Below are 23,207 nucleotides of genomic sequence, written 5' to 3'. Positions count from 1 at the left end.
ATTGGAATTGCTCTCCCAGCCCTGAGGCATCCCTAAATGAAGGACCTGATTGCAATAAAGATTAATGGGAAAATTATATAATTAATATTATGTAAAAAATATTTCGAAGTTGAAACTATTTGCGTATTAAACCTTTTACAGCAGTGGTGCGAAGTAATTAGGGATTGTCCATAAATAATGTCATGCTTTGAGGGGATAGGGTTTGGGAAATTGTGAGTTCGTGTCAAGGGGGGACGTAGAGATAAGAAGAAGTGTGACATGTCGCATTTTTTTTTTTAGAATATGTTTATTAAATGTAGCGTGATACGTAACAGAAGGAGGAAGGCGGTATAGTGAAGTGTGATGCTTTGTGACAAAAAAGGGGAGAGGGTGCCCAAAATGTTAAAAAAAGTGTGACATCATTTAAGGACAGCCCCTTAGTGAAAATTAGATACATTTATTTCTTTCATATGCTACATTAAACCAGATATTATCCAAACATTAAAAAGTACTAGTATATAGCAATTAATTTGGACTCTTTTAGTAGTCTGCCTTTAACATATTTTTGGATCCACTATATCAGCATAAAGCATTCCTTCATTACTGAATCGCACCATGGGCGCCCATATGCAAAGTTGCAAGGGGGGGGGGGGGCTCAAATATTTCCCCCCATGGTTTAGCTGGGTATTTTCCCCGTGGAAACTGATTTCAGGACAGATTGAAGTCATTAAAAATTTGACATTTTTAATAACCTTATTAATTAATAGTTGGAGAAGAAATGTTTTTACATTTTTGCAAAGAAAAAAGCTCTAAAAGCAAGGAAGTTGTAATTTTAAAGGGGGGCTCGAGCCCCCCTTGCCCCCGATATGGGCGCCCTTGAATCGCACTGAATTGTAATTTTTTGATGAACAGGCATTGAATAAGTCATGTTTCAACTCTGTGTAAAATGTATATATGCGAAAAATGTATAATGTTTGTAAAAGGAAAATTTCTGTTTTATTAAAATCTAGAGAGTTCCTAAACCAGTGAGAGAAAAAGGGGGAATTTTCACTTGACCGCTTTCATGGGAGAAGTTATCAAGTGCAATTTTACCGCGTCGTTTAATCACTCTTATACATTATTAAATTCGTGGAGTAATAATTTAGTTTATTTAAAATATTTGAAAATTATCCTTTCCGCAGACTCTTGGATATGTCAGCTGTTAAAAAAAGAAGCATTTTGCCACTTCATTTATTGATATCGAAAAAATGAGCAAACTAGGTGCACACAGAACCTTGCAGTGGGTGACACACTAAGGCTTTGCATAACAGGTGAATAGAGATGCATGCAGAGTGGAATAAAACTAAATAAAAGTTTCCACAGAAAATATTTTTCTTCTTAATGACTATAATCATCCTTCTTATTCTATCAAAACCTCTTTTGAGCTCCTTGTACAGTGGCGAGTGGCAATCAATAACAGATGAAATTAATTTAAAAGTTTAAAGTTTAAATTTATTAATAATAGATAGTTACTGAATTTATCGTGGGTAGATAAACATTTCATCGTATTAGCGCGAGTACTACATCTCAAATTCAAATGTCGTTGATTAACTACATTGTTTGTGCAAAGATTTCGTTTCATTTTTCGAAGATTTGAAGGAAACTGTTTTCGTTCCCTTAAAGACTTTCAAAGGATAAAAGACTATTTAAAATATCATACTTTATTGATGTGCCTTTACTATATATTTTTGCTAATGCGTTTTGTTAATGCATTTGAAAACTAGAAATGAAATAACTTTTTAAAGAATCATTTTTATAAAATTATAGACTACTTAAAAAATCTATGAGTAAAAAATATTTTTATAACAACGAAACATGTTTGTAAAAACTATTAATTTTTTGCGTTTTTCTAAGAAAACAGTTAAAATAAGTTTTAAAATACTATCACAATAAAAAATACTATGACATCATAAAAATGATTGAAAACTAATGATTTTTCTTAGACTTATCAAAAAAATTCCGCTTTATATCTAGTTTCAACACTAAAAGTGGAAATTCATAGTTATCAATTACTTTTTAATTTTCCCCCAAATCTTTCTCAATGTCATTTCAACGAGTTTGCTAAACAACCTATAGTGTTACATTAATGCCAAATGGAGAGTATCAAAAAAAAAAAAAAAATAAATAAAGAATGCCATTTAACTTGTTTCGTAATTACTGCAGTCAAAAAATTTTTTAGAAGTTTTGAATAATTTTCTCTCTTTCCCTCCTTCAACAAAAATTTGCATAAAATATTTCTCACCACGAAATCTAAAAGGTCGCAAGTTTCAACTTAGTAAAATTATGCACTTAACGGCAGCCATTTTTGACCAATTACATGTGTATTTACGATCGAAAGGGAAAAGGAACTGACGTTGCAATGACTAAACCAGTGGTGCACAGTCTTTTTCTAACCGAGGGCTGAATCTCCCATTGAGGATTCTCGCGGACTAGAACGCATAAAAAAATAAATAAATAAATAAATAAATAAATATAGATAGTAAAGGAAAACCATGGAAAAATAAAGAAAATTACAAACTGAGAATTTTTGTAATCAAATGCTAAGTGGTTATGTTATTAATAAAAGATTGCATCAGTTTTCCAGAAACCAATTTCTGAACATTTGACTCCAACTTTTTATATTGTGACATCGTTTGTCACTTTCTGTAGCATTAAATAAAACCGGGTTAGCTTCACTGGCTGATAGTGGCCTGCGAGTCGTAGGAAGGGCACCACTGGATTAAACCATGAAAAGAAACTTTATATTCTATTGCAGGGTTCCTTTTTCCTGTGATCTTGAATCATTTTCACGCAGTTTCCATTTATTTTTCGAAATGAAATTTTGAATAGAAACCCCATATATGGTGTCTTTTACTTGGTATATTTTATCCCTCCCCACCCCCGGCTGCGCCAGCAAACGTCAAGCAACATATGTTAAGATGAATAAATACTCGTATCAATTAGTAAATAAGTCAACTACTTAATTTGTATTTGAATCGAACTGATGAATCATTATTTATTTATTCTTTATTTACGAAAAAAAATTATAATATTTTAAAAATACATTTTTTATTTTTTTATTTTATTTATTTATTATTTTTTATCATTATTAATAACATAAGTGTTTTAATTATTTTATTTCAATTTTATTTCCGTATATTTATTTATTTATCTATTTATTTTTTCTTATTTTATTTATTCATTAATTTATTTATTTTTATTTTTTATGTCCCCCTTGGGAAAAAACCTAGCATACTTTATTATGTCTCTACAGTTTTTGCACTTGATTCAGTGATTCTCTCCCAGTGGCACATAAACCTCTTGGATAAAAATCTTTAAGAGGTACGCGGTTAACAACCAAAAAGTATACAATTCTAGGTATAGATAGAATTTAATTGCGACGAAAAAAATCGTTCGCTTTTTTTACGCCGAAGAAAGAATACTGTAAAACGGTTTTCCTAGCTACACTGCTGTCACAAGTTACTGCCGTGTTACAGGGAGAAGTACTAGAGGAAATCGCCAAACCATTGGTTTCAAGCGGTGGAAGTACGTGTACCCTTTGGGGCAAGCGAAAATATATAAAGGGTATGCAGTTGACAACCAAAAAGTAAACAAACTTATATTGATAATACTAGACTTTAATTGTGACAAAAATTTGAGTAATAGCATGTTATTCTTTCGCGTTTGTTTTGAAAAAGAACGCAAAGAACTAGCTGTGACGTAAGGGACATTGCTGTGAAGTAAGGGAATGTGGAGGGAAAGTTAAATAGTTAAGATAACTTACCTTTTTCAAAATTAACAAATTGAAAATGTTTTGAAATTACTAATTATTGTACATAAAGAAGCAACAATGAATTTTATAATAAATCTTGCATTGAAAAATTGTTTTTTATTTTTTGCAGTAAATTTGTACCTTTAAAAGAAAGTGAAACTTTTTCTTTTCTGTTCTTTTTTCAATGAGGTAAAGTGAAAAGTAAAATATTTTTCTAGTGACAGATTTTCTATTTGATTACTAAAAATATTTTTGATAAAAAGAACAAATAAAAGAGTGAATGAGTAAATTAATTGGTATAATGAAAAAAAGCAACGAATAGAAAAATTAATTGATTAGTTTTATTATGAGAAAAAAATAAACGAGTGAATAAAATAGTGAATGAATGAGAAAGTAAATGAATAAATAAATAAATAAACGAATTATTAGATGAAGGAACACGAATGAATTAATTCATAAATGAATACATAGGTAATTCAATCAATTACTGAATAAGAAACAAAATGTACTTCCCTCCGCTCCATCCACTTTAACCCTTATGCACCTTGACTAATTATACAAAACATTCAAAAATTAAAATAACCTTAATACTATGTAAATAAATACTGCACCGAATATTAGAAGGTCTCAATAAAGTTTAAAATGCTGATACCAAGAATTGTCATTAGATAATAACAAAAATTATTTTTGACTTACGACAAAATATTTCAATGTAAGTATCAGTTGTTTAAAATTTGTTGCATTAGTAAATGCTGTGATCTTCAGAGGTAACTTTTTCCTGACTAGAATAGACTACGTGTAATATTACATAGCTAAAATACTACCATATAGGTGGTGCTAAAAGCAGAGTAAGTGTCTCATCAATTCACCTTTCCCACATTCCTCTACAGGCTGTGGTTTACGACTACGTACTTGTGCGAAAAAAGATTTTCGTGTTTAACTTATCTGAAAAGCAAGTATAGAAACAAGTTCATGTTGAGGATGATTTACTTTGCAATAAAGCGCCCATTAAAATGACATTTCTTGTTTTTCACTATAAAAACCGAAATGAATTCCATCATTAACTGTTTAAATTTTGGCAACATAGCACGTCTTATTAAATTTAAAATCTTTTGTGTTGGAATTGGAACAGTTGTGACTCGGAATCGGGATAGGTTTTGTGTTGGAAGTACGCACAGTTACTGACACACAAAAAGCGGTGCGTGGATAGAGAAAGGCTAGAAAACTCGTGCTCCTTCTAAAAAAAAAACCACCACACGCATTTCAAAGTTGGAAAACCCTGGGACAAAAAACCCCACCAGGCGTGTGTGGTCAACTTCCAAATAACAAGAAAAAAATAACTATACGTTTCAATCTCGAAGATTTCGTCGGCACCTCACTACAAAGTAAAATTGCTCCGGAGGCTCCTTTTTCCCCCCTTCATCTTCGGTTTCGCGCCGCTTGGCGATCAGCGCTCTGGCGATGCGAAAAGCGCGCCAGGCTGTTTCACGGAGAAAGTCCCGCTTGTCAGTCTGTAGTCCCTAGCCAACGCGATCGGCAGTGCTGTTGAGGTTGTTCCGCGGGTGTTCCGTGCACGCTATGGATTAATCTCTGTTGTTCCCCGAACGTTTTCACTATGGACAGGATCTTGTGCCCCGAAGAGCAACGGAGCCGCTCCGGCCCGGACCAGGCGGCAGGACTTTCCCGGATAGCCGCTGCCGGATGCCGGACACAACAATCACAGAGTCGTGCGGTGGCTTGGAGGCCGCTTAGGTTCATACAGCAATTCGGTGAGTTTCGAAATGTGTGTATGTTTGGATTAACATCGGATGTGATTATGCATATAGGGCCTGATTACTGAATAGGTCTACCCGGCTGCGGTCTAGGGCCCCCAAATAGCAAAAATTGCATTGGACAATAGCTAAAATTGTAAGTTTCGACTACAAGGGGGGCCCAAAAAACGTGATTTGTCGCGGAGCCCCCGGTATGTTAATCGGGCCCGGGATGCATGGGTAAATTCGAAAGGATTGGGGGGGGGGGGGGGGGGTCAGCTCACTCTGATCTCCTATAACTCCACCTCCCCTCCTCATTAAAGGAAAAGAAAAAATATTTGCTGGTTTTGGAAAAAAGAATATGTTCCGAGAAATCCAAAAAACAACCTTAAATTTCCCCTTTTTAAATATTTATTCAAAGCATTATCATTTGACAATTGAGATAGTGAGAAGCAAAGGGATGCAAAATTAAAAATTTGGAGATAACCAGTACAAATGGTAAATGAACCTCTCCTCTGTCTTGGGGCAAGAGATATGTACTAGTAACCCTGGTAGGTACTGCTGTATAGCATGATTTAGAATAGTACTTAGAATAGAAATTTAAAATAGTCCTCTTGCATCCCTTTGCTTCTCACTGCCCCAATTGACCTGTTATTACGAAAATTTCCTTATCCTTCCATTCAGATTAAGTTTGAGATTTGAGTGAATTGTTCACTTCCAAGTTTATATGCCATGCCAAACCCGTCATTTAAAATTAATTAATGTATTTATATTTTTGTGGGGGAGGGTTTTTGTCATTTTTCAGTAAGATTTTTTTTTTTTTTAAGCCTTTCCCATCCCCATTAAAATTTCGAAATGAAAAGGTATGCAAATTACGTTTGATTTTACTTAGCGTAAAATCTTATAATATCCATTAAATGGCTTTCAGGTAACACAAACTAAAAATTATGACTCCTGAAACAAATGCTCCAATTCCTCTCATGTTACGATCTAACTGCGGACATTCCATTTTACTATCGTAAACAAAGGTATTTTTTCACGTGGTGAAACACAATGTTTTTCGCGAAGTAGTTTGGAATTGTAAATTATTCTTAACACACAAAAGGGGGGAATTATAGATTATCAAATACCGAATTAAATTTTGATTCAAGTTATTCATTATTATTTCGTTCTTTGCCCCGATCTTAATGCCTCTTGCAGGGTCACAATAAGCGTGGATACGTTAAAATGTTTTGCTGATGCAGGATGCGTTTCACAAATGAATTCAACTTTGGTAATTATTGCCAAAAGCATTTCCAATTTTACTAATTAGCGTTAAATTTGTAATAGCAATAATTATTCCTATTTAATTTTACTATAATTTACTTCTTTTAATACCTACATTTCCTGTTTGGGAAAATATATCTATTTCAAGAGGCTGGTTATTGCTTGTTACCCGTTTTTGCGAATTGTAATGATTGCAAATGATTGCCACCGCTCAATTTTCCCTCTCTAGTTCAATTTTATCACCCCTTCCTCTTCCAAGTACTATTTCTTAAATTTTAAAAAACTGTTTGGGGATTTATTTTATAAAAGAGATGTCAATTTTCGTAAAATCTATCGGCATTTTACTTATTATAATTTAATGTGATAACCGTAAATGCGATGCCATTAATGCAATCAATTTCATCTTGAATTTGTAATGTTGAAAAAGGTTTTGTAAGAAATCTCTTTTTTTCTTCTTTTCATTGATCTTTTATTTGATGGGTTTAATTTGTGAAAACTGCATGGGTTGCTGTTTGTGATGTGTGGATTTTATCGATTGTGATTTAAAGTGATAGGTAAAAAATAGCAGATTTTACATTGTCATATATAACTGTAAATGTATAAAAAAAAATGTTTGTGCCAGGTAAATTGCATAATTTACTTAGCAGAAAGATACATTAAAAAAAAATTGATAAGAGAATTGTTTCTATAGATTGTATACGTGAAACCAAAATAATATTATTTATTTACATACTTGAGTTATAATTATTGTCAATTCGAGTGTGATAATTTAAAATTTTAGATTTTTGTAATAAGTACGATGGTTTGCATTGTAAATGAAAAGACTTATTTCAAACATAATTATAGTCTCTAATCAGCTAAAACCATAAGGTTTTTTTATAAGAAATTGTTCTGCTCAATTTGCAACATTCGCATGTGTAATGTACGCATACAAGAAGCAGTTCTTCTAATTTGACATTTTAACCTTTTTTTTTTTTTTTTGCATTTAATCAATCAAATTTTTGCTGCAGAAAAATTAATTATAGCAACCCTAATGCTAAGGACGATGTAAAAACTTCAGAATTGGTTTCGACTGTCAATACAAAATATCCCATCTTTTGCAAGAGAACATCACATAGTCGATTGCAAGTTCTAACAGCTTTGATAATTTTTTTTTTTTTTAGCGATTTGTACCATGTATCTAAATCTGTCAAAGTGCAATGTACTTCAAAGTGTATTCATTTTTCTCATCTTCAGCACATTGAAAGAGAATGTTAATATTTGCCCCACGTCTACATGAAATTTTTAAGAACTAGAGAACTAACTTTAGAGAAGCTATTGTTTAGCACTTTTGATCCTATTATGTGTGTGCTACACAGCGCAACGTGCTCGAAAGGGTTTTAATTAACTAACAATATTGCCGTGCTAAGCGCAAAAGTGGTATCTGCAGCTGAGTTCAAAATGAGAAATTCTCGTTTAAAATTGTGTGCCTCCATGTATATTTGATTCAGATGAAACTTTTTGAGAAGAATATTTCCCATTGACAAATGACCATAAAACATAGTATTTGGGTAAAATGTGTGACAAAGAACTACCTGGTGAAATTAACTCAATTTTGACAAAAAGTGCAGATACCACTTTTGTGCTTAGTACGGCAGAATAGTGGTAGTACTCATGGGCTACATTCGGAAACAGGCACCGGTGCCCGTTTCCGAATGTAGTCTTCGAGTCATCTTAAACAGTCTTTACGAATAACTTTACTTCCATAAACGCAAACCTTTTTGCATTAAAAAAAGGAGTTCCTTGAAACCCTGAAACACGTGTCTGCACTTTTTTTGCAAACTTGAAACGTACCAAATGTTGTAATTGTTAATCAAATTGAATGTAAGTATAAAGCTCATTATAATTAGAACAATTTTAGAATCCCGCTCCCATAAAAAAAAGAACTTGATGAACATACACGTAACAATATTATTTTAAAGGGAAATAGACTCGAAGAACTCCCCTCCCCTGAGTCTTAACTAGCTTTTACCAAATTTCATGGACACAGGTTCTAAGGGGCTTTTGAGCACAGCAAAAGGTCGTTTTGCACGTTTGAGAAATCGTTTTCAAATTAGTGATACCGTGAAAAAGTTTGCATTTTAGCCGCGTGCTTGAATTGAGTTTAGCGTAGGACTCTAGCTAAAGTATTCTGCCGTGTGCAGGTAAAAGGCAGTATCTGCAGAAATGAGTTTTCGAGATATTTGAAGATACGCGTTTTGGATTCAATACAAACAATAGGAAAATGTTGAATTAGACGTCATTTTCGAGCCTTTTTTCCAGCGGAAACCAAATAAGTGAGCTTGCACACCGAAGATAACGTGCAATAGATGACAAAAATGCACAAAAATGAAAAAAGAAAAATTTGCAGTTACTGCCCTTTATTTACCTGCACACGGCAGTATTATCTTTTATATATCCTGTTCTAATTAATGGTGATAATTGAAACCAACTTCATCTCGTTCAGAGAAAAAAAAAAAAAAAAGCTCTTCCGAATGATATAGATTGCGAGAAATCTTTCGTTCCCTTAGTGCGCAATTTGCGTGAAATGTTAGCGGAAAAATTATTACAATAAACTAATTTGAAATTACGAAAAAAAAAAACACTCCCAGATGCAAACCCCCTGGGTCAGAAGTAATTTCCTGCCGAATTTCAAGGTTGTAGATACCGTGGGATCTCTTTGGACGTGAAACAGCCACATAGTTTCTTTAACTTTTTATTTTCTTTTTTTATTGTATAGAGATTTGAAATGTCAAGCATTCTAAAGGCTAAAAATCAAAATTGTACACATATTTTCTTTTCCCCCAACCTTCCATCTCATCCTCATGAAGGTTTTTTTCTTCTTCTTATTTTAATGGAATGGATCACTTTCATGGGTTTTACTGTTTTCATATTTATCACTCCTCTAAAAATGTCAAGGAGCATTTTCACGTCTTGAAAAAAAAAAAAAAAAGAAAGAAAACTAGCAATATCTCTGATCAAATAATCTTATTTAAACATTCTTTAATAATAGTAACGAAGTGTGACACAATAGCAAATTTCTTGGATCCGATAAATCAGATCGCTACTGTAGATATGTCTCTTCATCGAACAAGTTTCATTTATGGTTTCCTTTTAATTCACTCTCACAATCTGCAATTGTATTGGATTCGACAACTTTAACGGTGTAGCGGTCGTTTGCTGTTCGTGCTGCTTCCTTATCTCTCCTCTTAATCTACACTCCATTAAATGCGTAATAATAATTTGATCACGGAACATTTTCTTAGTTTATTTTGCAAGGTGTTTTATGTAAATTGCATTGTTAGCGAAATACTCCTAAGTTTCTTTCATAAAATAACTTTGAATATTGTACGCAGTGGGCTGTAATTTTTTTTCACGCGGTAGCTATTTTATCTCCTCTCAATTTGCACTCCATTAAATATTTATTAATGAAGTGCAAATGAAGTTTCTCATAGTTTGCTTTGTTCTTTTTAAATCGTGTTGTCGATAAAAATGTTTTTTAATTTAAAAAAATTTAGATTATTATTGTTATTTGCAAATGTAAAATCTAGTGAATTTTAGGTACTTGATGTTCATATGGATTTGAGTTCTTTTCCCTTCAGCAAAAGTTCAGAAGTACATAGATTATTGTGTTTGAAATTGAAACCAGTGGTTGCTTTTTTAATTAAAAGCTCGTGATTTTTTTTTTCTGTCCAAAAACCTTTAAAGTACTTTCATGTCTATTTTTGCAAACGTATCTCATAGAGTAGCCTTTGTGAAAGGAAGTAATTTGAGAGGAGTATTTCAACTCACAAAGGTATATTGAATCAAAGCGTTCAAAATGAAATGAAAGAATAAAAAGAAAGAATAAAAATTACCCTTGAATCTCCCAAAAGCAAAGTTCTTTCTTTCTTTTTTTTTTTTTAAGTAACCCTGAAATTTGTGTCCAATTACCTATGTTTGACTGCAATCAAAGCAAAGGGTATTAGACATTTGTATTGCCGATTTCAAAGATTTTAGAGAAATGTCTGAATTTCAGTACGCTGTGCTTTATTGATAGAACAGGTTTCTTTTTGGTACATGGATGAAAAGTTTGAAACGTTATTAATGTTTTATCAATGTAATAAAGTTAAGAAATTCTGAATCACATGAATGAATTCAAAATACATTTCAAAAGAAAAGCAAAACTTCCTAACGTGAAAAAAATATCAAAATTTTATTTCTTATTTTGTCCATTGTTTATAACCATAATGCAATACAGTGAGACTTTTCCATGCTCCGTTGTTTATTGTAACTTATTTAAATTTTACTTTGCAAGTTTCGTAATTTTCATGAACTATTGTAATAAACTGGTAGTAATTATTATAGTTCTCCCATGGGGTTGCTAAGGGATTCCACAGCAATTGAGCACTGTGAAAAAGTCCCCGAACGCAAAGAAAAAAAAGAAAAAGTTGATAAAAACATACATTAGTTCGTCAATGAGCAAAAGTAGCAGAGGCTCTCGACACGATGTGGCTAGAACACCCTGTAATGATTACATGATTCCGGGGCAGGAGGGTGGGGGGAGGCATTCTCGCTATCTAAGTAATGCTTAAAAAATTGTTGTTTTTGAGAAACAGTTTCGAAATTCCCATAAACATTTTTCCCCGTAGAGTTATATAAGAGTTCCGCCATACTTCACTGACAATAGCCTTCAAATGTGAAACTGCTTGGAACATTGCTTTAGTTAAGTGTAACGGAAAAACTAAGTGTTGTCACCGGATTATAAGATTAGTTTTAAAATGTCTAATACAATTTTTCTTCAAGCGTAACGAAATTGTGAAACTTTCGTAAAAGCTTCAAAATTTCTTCATAAAACTTCAATTAGTGCAATTCAAACTATTATCCTGCTTCAATTTTATATAATTACCTAATAAATAGCTCTCTATACAGTTTTCGTAACGCACATGATGTGCGTGAGAGGACTTTTTATGAACAATGCCAAAGTTTCTACCATTGCTGCTATGTTATGCATATGTTTAAAGTGTTTTTGCAAGAATAGGTTACATGTTGTAAAAATGACCTATTTTGTCGAATAAGTGTATGAGTTAGACTTCGAAAATTATCTAAATGTTTATTTTTCTCTGCAATCAAGATTGCTTATAGCTATTAATATACCACTTCCAGAGTTTGCTCTTTTCATTCCTTTTGTGATTGGTTGATAGCGAGTCATTTTATCTAATGTCATTGCTTGAAAAATTATTTCCAGATGGCTTTATTGGCGCTCTGCGAACGATTTTCAAAACATTCGTGGCTAATGAAATCTATGCAAGCGATTTTTTTTTTTTTTGCTTGCGCACATATTTTTGAAACATTTTCCTAGGACGATGTATATCTAAAGGGTTTTTCAAGTCCGATTTTTCTTCAATGTGTGAATCTTAAAAACTTCAGCTAATTCAATCAAATTTAACAAAGAAAAATTAAGATATCGTTACATTAGAATATGCAATTAATTAGCTGAAAACAATCAAAATCACTAGAATGTGTACCATCACTAGAATTTGCATGTTTACATCTTAAATGTATAATATGAGTAGTTTATAGTGGCGTGTTACTGTATTATTGAATTCAAACTATGTTGATAAAGTTTCTTGGTTTGCAAAAATTACTAAGTTATTCAATGTTATAAATACGTTGAAAGTTTGACTGGTCCTAATACGTTTAAAACAGCAAATGCATTGACAATTTCTTGTGGCACATGAAACAAGAAAAGTTTGAGAACTTCTGTTATTCTTTCGACCATAAGTGCCCCCGGTATGAGCCGTTTTGAAGGATAACTCCGTCAACTTTCTTGAGAAATACTCAAGAAAAGTTTTAAATCCCCTAACTTAAAGACGCATGTGCACATGAGTGGTATAGCAGAGCCTTGGTGGTGCTCTAAAGACTATTCTTCAAACTACCATCTCCTGGTTTTTTTGATCACTTGAAATGTCTTAGGTATGAACTGTATCATGAGGTGTGCTGCACCTGATCTAGATGTTAACATGGAGCAGTTCTCGCCTGATCATATTCGAGCAGGTATGGACTTGAATAAGGAGGACCTTTTTAAATGTCCTCTATGGAATTTATGAGGACTCGTAGTTCTGGTCTAGCCAAGATATAAACCATCAGGATTAGTAGCAACAAAAACACACAATGACAGTTTGATTTATATTCTGCACTAAATCCATATCAGCTCCAGACAAAAAAAATAATACCACAAAGTGGAGAAATATGAGATCTGACAGTAAACTTCGTGGGAATATAGTGCACATATCGCGCCAAAGAACCGATCCCCGATTCCGATGTCTCTCCAGAATCGGTGGTCAATGGATAAAAAGCCAAGAACAACCAGAGCAGAGGAATGAGATGGGATCGTTTCGAAGATGTGCACATATCAGAGTAAAGGAAGCGTCTAGTTGTTCATCGCCGTGAAGACAATAGAGATAGGATCGGAACAAGTCAGCCGTGGAGAAGATTGCGTCCACTTACAGTCGACAGTTCTGCAACCAAGCGTAAAAATTGGCCTTCTCGGCCCCCTTGCCCTCAACGTGCATATTTTGGTTCATTACCCCTTCTTCGGACAGCAGGCCTACATCTTGTATTTGGTTCATGTCCATCTGGTAATCGGACGTTCCTGAATGTCTTCGGTAATCGAATGAGTTACTGTGTTGTCCGCGAGCTCGTGTTAATCCTGGATAAGCTGTTGTAATTCTTAGCTTGTGCGTGGATTTGATACATTCCCTAGACTAGTGGTGTCCAACCTTTTTTTTTTTGGGGGGGGGGGGGTTGAGGGTCGCACCTCATATTCACATGGATCTTGCGGGCAGGACACATATACAATTCAAACATATTCGATTTATTTTTCTAACTAGCTCAATAAAACAAGGAACGGGAAATTACAAACCAAGAATTTTTGTTATTATTTCTACTAGCTGATATTATCGATAAACAGTTTCCATTTGTCTTTTAGAGACCAATTTTTAACAATTCCATTGACTCCAAGTTTCCAACAATCATTCTTAATGCCGAATGAAGGGGATCAATTTTTTTGAATGTTTCCTTACAGGGCCGCACCGTCCCTATGTGCAAGGTCGTGTGGGGCACCACGGCGCCAGAGACTAAAGGGTGCCGGACTCTACCGATAAAAAAAATGCTTCAAATGAAGGGAAAATTAACTCTAACCAAAAAGAAAGTAAAATTCTTCATGATATCTAATGGAGGCAGTGAAATTATACTGCTCATTGAAACAATCAATCCGTCTCGCTGAGAATCTAAAAGGAAAAAATTATTGACTTTTTGTTTCTAAACACGCTATTCAAAAGCACTATCATTTACACTGAAAACAAGTGACGTTAATTAATGCATACATTAGCATTTTCCTTCTTAATGTGGAGCCATGAATGCTATTTCGGTATGTCTTTACACAAAATTGAGCATACGAGGAGCAAGAAATTTGCTTATCCCCATTTTGGTTCTTGAGGTGAATATCTTGTATTATAATTTGTGCAAACATAGTCTTAATTCGTTGTAATTCCACTGCTTCATGTTATCATACATTAAAAAAAAATTACAGTAACCACATTTGCATATTACTTAGATGTGTGCAATATTTATCCATTGCAGGACACTAATTTAGGTTAATATTTTGGTTCTGAAAAGTGTTTAACCATAACTACTTGATTCTCCTCCCCTCCCCCTTTTATCTTTTTAACTATTAGTGCATTAAATTAAAAAAAAAAAAAAAACTTTGGAGAGACTATGTATTTGTTTTGGATCTTAAATTCAATGCCTTCTGTAACGGTCCCGTATTTTAAAATTTTTGATTTTATCGGAAATGATTTCAGTTTCAGATTTTAAGAGGAAATATCCTCTACTTCAATTTAGAAATCTATTCAGTACTCTGTTGTCATATTTTGATCGGCATGACACTTTAAATAATTATTTATTAATTCGAGAGATATTTAGAGCGGTGTTAACTTTGATGTTTAAAATATTTTCTTTTTCGGAAAACACATGAGCATATCACAGGCCGGGTTCGTCAAACCAGCCCAGCCTGAAAAAAAACCCGCTATCTCGGTAAAGTAGGTTTTTCAGAATTTTCTATATTTTGAAACATTTTTTTCAGAAACAAACTAAATATCGATCAATGTAAATTCCAGAAATAGACATCTTGCTTTCTGGAAAGTATATCAAATATTAAAAATTTAAGCTGCATACTAGCAAAGCAATAATTATATCGATCATTTTCCAAGATTTTTTTTTTTTAATTGTTGGGGTAAAATGCTTTGATTAACTGAAACTGGTCATCTCTTTTTTAACGGCAGCTCAATGCAAGGTTTCCAAGAGAAAAAGTCAGATTCCAGAAGTCAGTTTCAATCGCCCGTCCTTTACACCCGCCCATACTCGAAATAACTTAGAGATATGAAGTAAAAACATATACTGTGTTCCAAAATTGAAAATTTACAGATTGTTTTTATTTTAATAAATTAAATGCCAAACGTATTTTTTTCCCATATTGCATTTGTTTACAAAACCTGACCCGAGGAGTTAACTATATTTTGCTCGAACGTCACTGCATAAAGGCGCTCAAAAGACATTTGCATGACGGCGCCGATCAGGCTTGGCGCGGCCCTGTTCTATAACACAATTTTCGATTTGTAACTTTGAACAAAACAACGGATCACATGAAGCAATATGGCTTGCAGGCTGAGCACCACTCCCCTAGACATATGATTGCATACAAATTTACGCAGTCACTAAAAGTTAGTACAATTAGCTAACGAAAAGCATTCATTTTCAATTTTTGGACCATTTCCTATATTGACATTTAGCCAACACTGTTCATGCCTTGAATGTCAAAATTAATTTAAGCAAATGTTGTGCACTTGCTGTTAAGCAGCTTTTTGCGTTGAATATCAGAAATAATATAAGAAACAGAACACAGAATGGACAGATTCACTTCTTTCAGCACCTAGATATCTGCTCGCTTATGAATTTCATTGATTGTTCTTAAAAGACTTGGATATAAAAAATTATTAAGGCTTCAGTTTGACATACATTGTACATTTATAATTAATTACCCTTCCCTCCATGCACAGAATGTTTTTCAAAAAGTTATTTAATTCTAAATTTAACGCATTAATCATGTGACACGCAGCACTGCAATAATGTTCAACATCTATTGCATAACATAATAATTTATCTCCAAATATTGAGCACTATTTTAGATAGGAAACAAAGTTTCAGACTTTCTAGATTGTTGGCTTGCAAAAAAAAAAAAAAAAAAAAATCTGCCGATACGTTTGAGTTTTCTGCTATAACAGCTAAGTATTTTTTCAAATACGTTTAATATCTCTGTGGTATCAGATGTAACAGTTGAGTTTACTTTTGCTATGTGGTATTCTGAATAAACTGATATCTATTAGACGTATGATTTTTAATGAAATGCAGATGATGGGTATCTTAACATCCATTCGATGTGATATTTGAGGTAAAAAAGAGTCATCGATGCTCGTTTCATGATTTACATATATCAATCTAATAAGTATTGTGTCCGCCACGGCGCTGTGCTGTAAAATATCCTCGAATTATAAAGAAACTAATATATACTTGAATATTTCTGGATCTTCGTTGTTTTACGCTTTTATTAAAACTAAACATTAAATGAATTTTTTGTTGTTGATGTATTGATAATTCATTAATACATTTTATCATTTTTTGACCACCATTGCACGCACACAGAACATTAGCATTAGCTATACGTTTTTCTTTGAACGATTTTTCATTCAGTCTAAAAATAATCTAAAATAATTTTATCTTAATGCAATTTCAGTCTAAAAATGGATTTTCAATGTTTTATTGGTGCTTCATGGCTGTTAGTATCTTTTAAAGTTTCTCAATCGATTTTGTCGTAAGTTGCTTTTAAGTCTTGCATGCCATTTTAAAGAGAGAACATCTGCATGCTATTTTCATAAACACCGCATGTGATAATAACAATAGTAATAACAATAAATAAATAGAACTGTTTGAATACACCTAAAAAATATGGCATATTCGACATAGTTTACAAGCGGTCGCCTATGAACATTTTCCGTTTTTGTGCATTTTCTTACAATCTAATATTGTGTTTATATTATCAAGCTTTCGTCTTAAGTCAAGTACAAAATTTTGTCAAAACAATGACCTTACTGTGAATAATTTTAATTTAAGACGTATGGGAAATTAAACGTTACAAATATTTTTCAAGCAGTACTTTCCACTAGTATTAAAAGCATTTGATTCTGAAACATATGTTAGATATATTGTAATGATGTGAATTAAATGAAAGCATCCCGTTTATAGGTCAATTTTTTTTCAAACACACACACACACACACACACACACACATATATATATATATATATATATATATATATATATATATATATATATATATTGAGAGAGAGATGTTGCTTATTTTTAAAGCGTTTATTATAGGAAAGATAATTGGATCAATTGACTTTCAAAACATAAAAATTTCAATAAAAGGTCCGGTTCCAATAAAAGGTCATTTAATTGAGTGAAAACTTAATCTAATTCTAACTGTATGTGCACAGCATAATTGAAACTGAAAGTGATGTGCAGAAAAATTATCCTTTTGAAATCTCATAAGGAGGAGGAGATTACAGGAGTGCCTATAATGCTACCGTGAAAGAATTGTAAAAGACTTCTTTGAAATGGGCGTCTAAGACATTCATTGAACGTCACGCAACCGTAAATAGTCGCAAGTCACGAGCCAAGGGAAAGTAATCACGAAACATTCATTGTCGTCTGTCATTACGAGATTTGTACGGCAGACCCCCATTCTATCTTACCTGATTATCAAGGTGTTGCGTGCTGTGATATCAATATCGACATTGAATATCTTCTTACGGTTTGAATATTTCTGATTCGAGGTCATTTTTTCTGCACATCTTCCACTAAACAAAGCCCTGTTTCTGGGGTGTTACTTTCTGAACCTGCTGCGATTAATTGCGAACTGTTTAGTGAAACACAAATTAGTTGAGCTGATTCAAGGTGAAATAAGTCGCTCACTGTATAATTACGTTCACACTATCTCGCCATGGAGCGATGACATACACATGGGAAAACCGTGATCAGCTGTTCAAAGTTTAATCCACTATTATCATCTTCTCTTTAATAAATAAAATAAAATTATTCCTTATAAAAAAAAAAGATTTCTCATTACATATTGAAATAAAATATAAATGAATGTTCACCACCTGACGGGTGGAAAAAAGCATTCACTATCCTTAAAAAACTAACTCCTCTGTCTACTTTTTTTAGTGTTGCCACTCCAAAAAAACGAAAGAAAAAACGCAGACGATAAATAAATAATGCAAAGAAAACAAAATATTGCTGACAATAGTATAAATTAATATAAAGTAAATGTACAGTACCGCAGACGATAAATTTACCCCGAACAGAAACACTATTCCGTTACGAATAATCCATCTTGCTCAATATAAATGTTAAGTGTTACTAATAAAATAGAAGACTACATTTTGAACACTTTATTTCGGTTTTCTCCCGTGAATGAAATTGCTACAACAGTCACGCTCCATGTTGTCTAGTGGTTAGGGCCTTTGTTTTTCGACCTGACAACCCGGGCTCGATCGCCGGCATCGGAGCAGCGTCCTACTTCCCCCGCGTTCGATGGCAGTCTTAAGAATTTTGGTTTACAGGTAGTCGTTGATGAAAACTCATCAGTTAACTCATCTCGTGAATTAGAGAAAATACTTCCCTTTCAGTTCACACTAGGTTATATATTCTCGAAGACACTTGCAAAACTTTAATACATCAATCTTGTCACTTTTTTTCCTAGCCTAACAATTATTGATAAATGAATAACGCTTACTATTAATTCTTTTCGGTAAATTTTAAGTGAACATCGTAATTTTTTAAAAGAAAATATCGTTATGACCACAGAACGATCTTGTTTTTTTCGTGGGGAAAATAAGCTGCAGAAAATCCATCTCTTTATCTCTCTTTTTTTTCTAAATAACAACAGGACGTTCAACAAATAAATTGGTCACAGTATACTTAGAACCACAAAAGTAATAGCGCTATCCGTAATAAGGTGTTCACCTACTATACGTATTTCGATTTTCATAACATACTGTCACGATATGCCATACACGCAGTCTATAAATGCAACAGAAACAGAGAAGTCAATATTCCCTTCCGGAAAATTTCCCACGGCACAGCATGTGCAGTGCAGTGCATCATCTTTTCAATCTTGACATGTCTTATCTACGTTATTATCTTTACCCTTTCTCCCCTCAAATTACCTTTATGCAAATGTCAATGGACCAAGAAATAAAAATACTTCCAAAACTGATAATAATTCCGGTGTATTTTTCCGAAACTTTCTCATTTTTCTCCATTTACTTCCTCCAAAAATTGGGATAATAGTAATCCTTTGTCATTGACTTCGGAAATTTCGTCTTCCCCTTTGGCCTGTGGATTACATGGATACGTGATGGTACAGTGATCTTGAGACAACGCCTTCTTCGTCAAAGGATATGTGGTAATATCTCTGGTTTGAATCAACTCATGTCTCTGATTTCTTTCTGATTCAACCGATAAAAAAAAGTTTATTTTCTTTGTGGTTTATTTTAAAGAAAAAACTTTTTGTGTTTTGGGATAATGTAGTTGAAAGACAAAAATCTAAGTGGTAATCTCTTGACAGTTGAGGTTTGTTGCGATTGCAAGTGGTGTAGAAAATCTCTCGTTACAACTGCAAATCTGCTCTACGGTGGCATTTGTTGAAGTGTAAAAAGTAATTCGTGTATTAGCGGAAGCTGTTGAAATCTGTTACTATCTGTAAGGTTTCAAGTGAAGTAATATTGCCTGTGGCCCGTAGCGTAATGTTTAGCTGCAGGAAACTGACTGTTGTTAAGATAATATGTTGTAAAATTATATTTGTTTCTAGTAATCTTTAGAAGTGTTCTCTTTGTTACTGTAAATTATTGTTCAGAAATCTGATGTAGAGTGAAAGCTATTGTTCAGCAATATGCTATAGAGTAAAAATTATTGCTCAGCAGTTTGCTCAGTGGTCTGTTGTAGAGTAAAAGTTATTGCTCAGCAGTCTGTTGTAGAGTAGAAGTTATTACTCAACAATCTGTTGAGATTTGTTTCTGATTTAAATGATAAATACCTGTGACTTCAACATTGTATATTAAAATCTTGTACTCGTTACTGATATATATCTCCTTGAATGTTGAAGCTGATTAAAATGATGAGATTTAAAAGCAAAATGTATGGCGACAACTACTTCTTTAAATCTGATGCTTATTCTAAATATAATCCGTTAGTGGTAACATCTTGCATATTGAAGAAACTTGTGCATAACAAAGTAAGAATAAGTAACTTTGAAAAGAAATTCGGAGGTAATGAAAAATTTAGACCTTTTTTTTTTTCCTTCTGCTCTTAAAAATTGATTTTAATTCGAAGTTTATTGAACTTTTTAATTTTAGAGCAACCACGTACGATCACTGAATCTACGTGATGTTTCTACGATGCGCGTTAAGTTATTTCTTTTTGACCACAAGACGAGCTGACAGCAATTAGTCATTATATAACTGGGTCGATAACAGATTATGATTCTGTCTGAGGAAAACTTTTCTTGAGTCACTTACACAAATCCGCTTCCTTTCCACCAATTTATCTCGGGCTAGCCCAAAGTGACGAATTCTTTTCGCAACTCTGAAGAAACCAGTCCCGGAATTCCTCTGAAATTCCAACCTTTGTGAGAGCTGAGATTGAGAGAGTCCGGAAGAGCCCGGCTACACCTCAATTCTAATTACGAATATGTGATGTCACTAGCCTCTTCCTGCTTGCGGAATTTTCAGCTTTTGGGCACAAAGGATGGGAGCTGTGCTGTTTATGCTTTTAATCGATCTCGAAGTCACTAAAGAGGAATTAGCTAGTTTGAGTAAGTAGTCTTCATAAAAGCTCTGTAAAATCTGAATATATTTTATGTTTATTATACTCCCGAGTGTCGTCAGAGATATGCACTAATGGTCAAAAGTAGTGCAAGTCTGAGAAATCTAGCATTTTTTTTACAAATAAGCCGAAAAAAAATATTTTGTTTTAAATTATGCTGATTCCAATTTGTTATGACTTTTTCATGCTATATTTATTTATTTATGTATTTCCTTTTTTCTTCTTCTTTATTTACATGAAGTCAAAGATAATTCTTGTTCAACAACTTAATCATATCTTGTCTGTCAAAATAAATATCAGTTGAAGAAAATATGCTTTTTTACCCTCTTGCACGTTTCTTTTTTAACCTGCATTACTTTTACCCAGTAGGGAACAGCTTTTTTCCTTAAAAAGGCTGTAAAGGTTGTGGTTAGCCCGGTTACTGTACAAAAGTGTTATAATGAAGTTTTTATGACATTAATCAAAACGTACAGGGTTTTTGTTTGGTATGTCTATTGAGAAATGAAGTGATAAATACGGATCAAAATGATACTTAAGGTTATCGTGCAATATTTTGCCTCACTGCGAAATTCGTGACCTTTCAGTGATCCAAAAATGCTATCAGCATTGCATCTAACGCAAAAATTTTGTTAATTGAAGCCGTTTTATATGATTCATATTCAGAAATCTTGATGAAATGAACCCCGAAATTACAATACTAAATGTAACTACCAAAGAAGCACAAATTTCAATCTCTGAAGTACTTGATTTTAATACAATGACTTTTTAGTTTATAAATGCAAAAATGATGACCTATATACGTTGCAACAGAAGTTTCTCATAAAAGCTTTGCTAACTTGAAATGATAGAGAGAATTATGTTTGCTCTAACTATTTCAGTTTTTCTGTACTGATTTTTTTTTTTAATGCAATTTCTGATTTGTGAGTACTCATGCAGGTAATTTAGTTCCGAAGTCATAAAACTAAGCTCCGTTTTTAGTAGATTCGTAAAATCTTTGCTGTTACAATTTGATGTTATTCCCTAAAATATAATGCATAATATTTGTAATGTGGATATATTGTGACGGGAACTGATTATTTTTGAGCATTTACTTACATGCATGAGAGGTCTAATTGGTTTTTTCAAACATCAGCAGATATGTCGGGCTTCTCCCCCCCCCCTTTTTTTTTCTTCAAATGTCAGCCGGTGTGTCGACATCTTTTCCTACGCCAACAGAATAACAGCATCTATAATGATGACTATATGTGTGAATGATATTGTGTTAGGATTATCACTTGAAATACTTTTGGGGTGAAAGACAGAAATTACAGTGAAGCACCAATTACATGTTTCTCTTTTTTACATTTTCATCATTTATATATTTTTAAATTGATCCCTGCAGAATCTAATACATATTAACGTATACCAATAATACTTTTTTTTTTTCATTTATACACTTTTTTTCATACAGTCGCCCCAAAAAAACGTATAAACGGCCTGCTTTCACTTAAAAAGTCTCCTCTTAAACATAAAGCCATTTCTCATGATGAAAATCTTAATTCAAGTTGCGCAATTTGAGACATGGCAATTTTATCCAAAAAAGGTTAAAAAAGCGTATTGTGGTTGAACCACTTCCTTAGTCAAGTTTCCCACGGCATCATCTCTGAGTCATAACGGACCCTGTTCCGTCATGATGATGCATAATGTACCCTTGATGATGCATAACGGTATCATTAACCTTTCGCAATAATAAGTTTCTCTGCTCAAAAATCGCACTGCGACTGACTTCGTAAAAAACAAAACCATTAAGACACACCATAATTGTAATTAATTTTCAAATTCGCGTCCTAAATCTATTTTCCTTAACAAAAATCAGAAATCGCCCAACGTTGCCTTGCCTTACGTATTGCAGCCAAGTGAGAGTTGGTATAATAGCATTACTAATAAAAATATTTTGTCATGCGGTTTAAGTGGACTTCTGTGGTTAGGGAAATTTAGTTCATTAGTCGAGGCGTTAATCAATCTCTTTTGATCCGCCGACCTGTAAAAATTTGAAAAAAAATCGGATCGGTTGGGGGGGGGGAGAGATCTCCTTACTCTTTTTTTTTTTTCATTATATAATTACCTTCACAGGTACTAAAAATTTTACTTGAATAAACTGAAACATTTTATTTTTATTTATATACTAAATAAATCCTAATAATTGGAGATGATAGGTAATCGTTGCAATTACTATCGATTAATTACATTTTTAGACAACAACATTTTTTAACAACATTTTTAGAAAGATGTGTAAGGTGATCAATAAAAAAAAATAAACTTAAAAAATTCAATAAAATTTCTTAAAGTTTTTTTTTTTTGCAACACTGCCGTAATTTCCTCAATACTTTATCAAACTTCATTAGTAAAGCATCATTTTAAAGATTTTTTCACCGCTA

General features: G+C 33.2%; 1 protein-coding gene across 3 annotated transcripts in view; it reads left to right on the top strand.

The window, feature by feature from the left end:
* LOC129225530 (protein spitz-like) overlaps positions 1–23,207 on the top strand; it is a 244,122-nt gene that overhangs the window by 142,640 nt on the left and 78,275 nt on the right. For 2 of the 3 annotated variants that reach the window (XM_054859962.1, XM_054859963.1), the window contains exon 1: positions 5,299–5,538. The exons of the other annotated variant lie outside the window; for it this stretch is intronic. In XM_054859962.1, the coding sequence (XP_054715937.1) occupies positions 5,385–5,538 (154 nt within the window). In that variant the 5' untranslated portion in view covers positions 5,299–5,384. Of the gene's footprint in view, positions 1–5,298; positions 5,539–23,207 lie in introns of those variants that run through there. 3 annotated transcript variants of the gene reach the window in all.

The sequence above is a fragment of the Uloborus diversus genome, chromosome 7 (genome assembly GCF_026930045.1).
Source record: "Uloborus diversus isolate 005 chromosome 7, Udiv.v.3.1, whole genome shotgun sequence".
Lineage (NCBI taxonomy): Eukaryota > Metazoa > Arthropoda > Arachnida > Araneae > Uloboridae > Uloborus > Uloborus diversus.
The sequence above is the reverse complement of the archived record's forward strand: the minus strand, read 5'-3'. Positions and strand labels throughout refer to the sequence as shown.